We start from the raw sequence: 1,748 nt of genomic DNA, 5'->3' as shown, positions 1-1,748 counted from the left end.
GTGGGGTCAATTGGGGAAAAAGGAGACATATGTAATACTTTAAACAATAAAAAAATGCATAAAAATATTATGATCTCCTACAATATTCTTTAAACTATAAAATTTTTACTTAAAATATCAATATGAAACCAATTAGGTCTTACCAACTGACTGAAAACAGCATCACCACCATCATCCAATAAATCATACTCTTCAGTCACATTTGGAATTGTTCTTTGCCTCTGAGATTCAGGCTTGACAGTATTCTCTTGAGCTGAGTACCATTCTGTAAGTGTGGTTTGTTGTTTCTCTTCTAAATTAATTATCAAAGAAAGAATTTATAAATAAGTTATTTGCTTTGTGAAATATATTCCTTTGTTTTAGTACTCTAATGAATCTGAAAATACTTAAAAGTTGGCCTTATTTAAAATAAATTACACATATTTTCAGTTAAAATAATGTGAAAAACCCAAGCAAAGACATTAACATCTTTATGCAGCCATATGTCAGAAAGAGTCTACTTCCTTTATTAAATACTAGTGCCCTGGTACACAAATTCATGCACATTGAAAGGAAATTAATTAGAATAAATATTTTAATATTGCTATTCAGCCTTTATAATAGAAGTGTCAACCAAATTCACAATTGATAATGACAGATCAAAACATGTGTGCGATTGGTGCCAGCGAGAGCTTTCTATGTATCGCACATTCGCAAGTCAACTTAGCCTTTTATAGATATAGAATAAACTTGCTTAATTAGACCTGCTTTCTGATGTAGCTAAACATTTTCCAGTCCAGTGAAGCACCCCAACTTCTCTTTCAGGTAATTGTCAGCAACACAGCAGTAAATAGCAACACAAAACAGATTATTATTGTAGATCATGCAGGGAGAACAAAAGGTAAAATATTTAACTGCAGCAGTGTTTGACTATAATTCTGCGCAGTGAGAAAACCTGAAGTCATTTTCAAGGTCCACCATTTCTTACTTCTTTTCAGTGGGAAAAGTTTCTAAACTTTCTAAATCTCCATTTTCCAGCTAATGAAGAGAAAATAGGATTCCACCAAATCTCGTATCTACCTACTCCAGGACTTTTGTGAGGATCAGATGAGATGAGGCATGGAAAAACGCTTCACAGTCATTTGATTAAAGTGTAAAATATTTGCACTTGGCTATAAAGCAAGTCGTGTTCCTGGGCTGAAGAAACTGTAAGGAGGCTAGTCGTCTCTAGAGAGAGGAAGCCAGGCGTTGCTATGTGACATCATTACCCGGTGCCCACAGCAACCCTTTCTGGGCTGGGTGGAGCTGTGGGCCCATTTTGTGCCATGGGGTCTTGGCAGCGTCGGCTGTGATTTGGTGGACTGTCACTCCGGGGTGGTGGCGGAGCCTGAGTCCCACTTCGGGGAAGTCGAGTTTTGCTTTGTGGGTGCCAGGTCCGCAGTGCCGTTTCTCTGTGCGCGTCACAGCAGCTCCTGCATTGAGCATCTGGTCCCTGGTGGTCAGTGTGCATCATAGTGACCAGTCGGACGGTCGGACACTTAGCATATTGGCCTTTTATATAAATAACTAGAGGCCCGGTACACAAAAATTTGTGCACTTGGGTGGGTCCCTCAGCCCAGCCTGGGCCCTCTCACAGTCTGGGGTCCCTCAGGGGCCCCTTCCCCTGGCTGCTGGCACCAGTTTTCCTCTGCGGCCTGGAACCCAGGCCTTCGCTCTTCACCAGGAGGGGCCCGCGCAGTGGGCGAGGGGCTTAGCTCCTCGCTCGCCGC

The 1,748-nt window shown here is 41.8% G+C and overlaps 1 protein-coding gene across 4 annotated transcripts in view; it reads right to left on the bottom strand.

Annotated features, from left to right (window-relative positions):
- YTHDC2 (YTH domain containing 2) overlaps positions 1-1,748 on the bottom strand; it is a 62,941-nt gene that overhangs the window by 44,129 nt on the left and 17,064 nt on the right. For all 4 annotated transcript variants that reach the window (XM_014539913.1, XM_005866468.2, XM_014539912.1 and 1 more), the window contains exon 8: positions 144-292. In XM_014539913.1, coding sequence (XP_014395399.1) covers positions 144-292 — 149 coding nt within the window. The remainder of the gene's footprint in view (positions 1-143; positions 293-1,748) is intronic.

The sequence above is a fragment of the Myotis brandtii genome, unplaced genomic scaffold, assembly GCF_000412655.1.
Source record: "Myotis brandtii unplaced genomic scaffold, ASM41265v1 scaffold230, whole genome shotgun sequence".
In the NCBI taxonomy this organism is placed as follows: Eukaryota; Metazoa; Chordata; class Mammalia; order Chiroptera; family Vespertilionidae; genus Myotis; species Myotis brandtii.
This window is presented reverse-complemented; position numbering and strand designations above follow the sequence as displayed.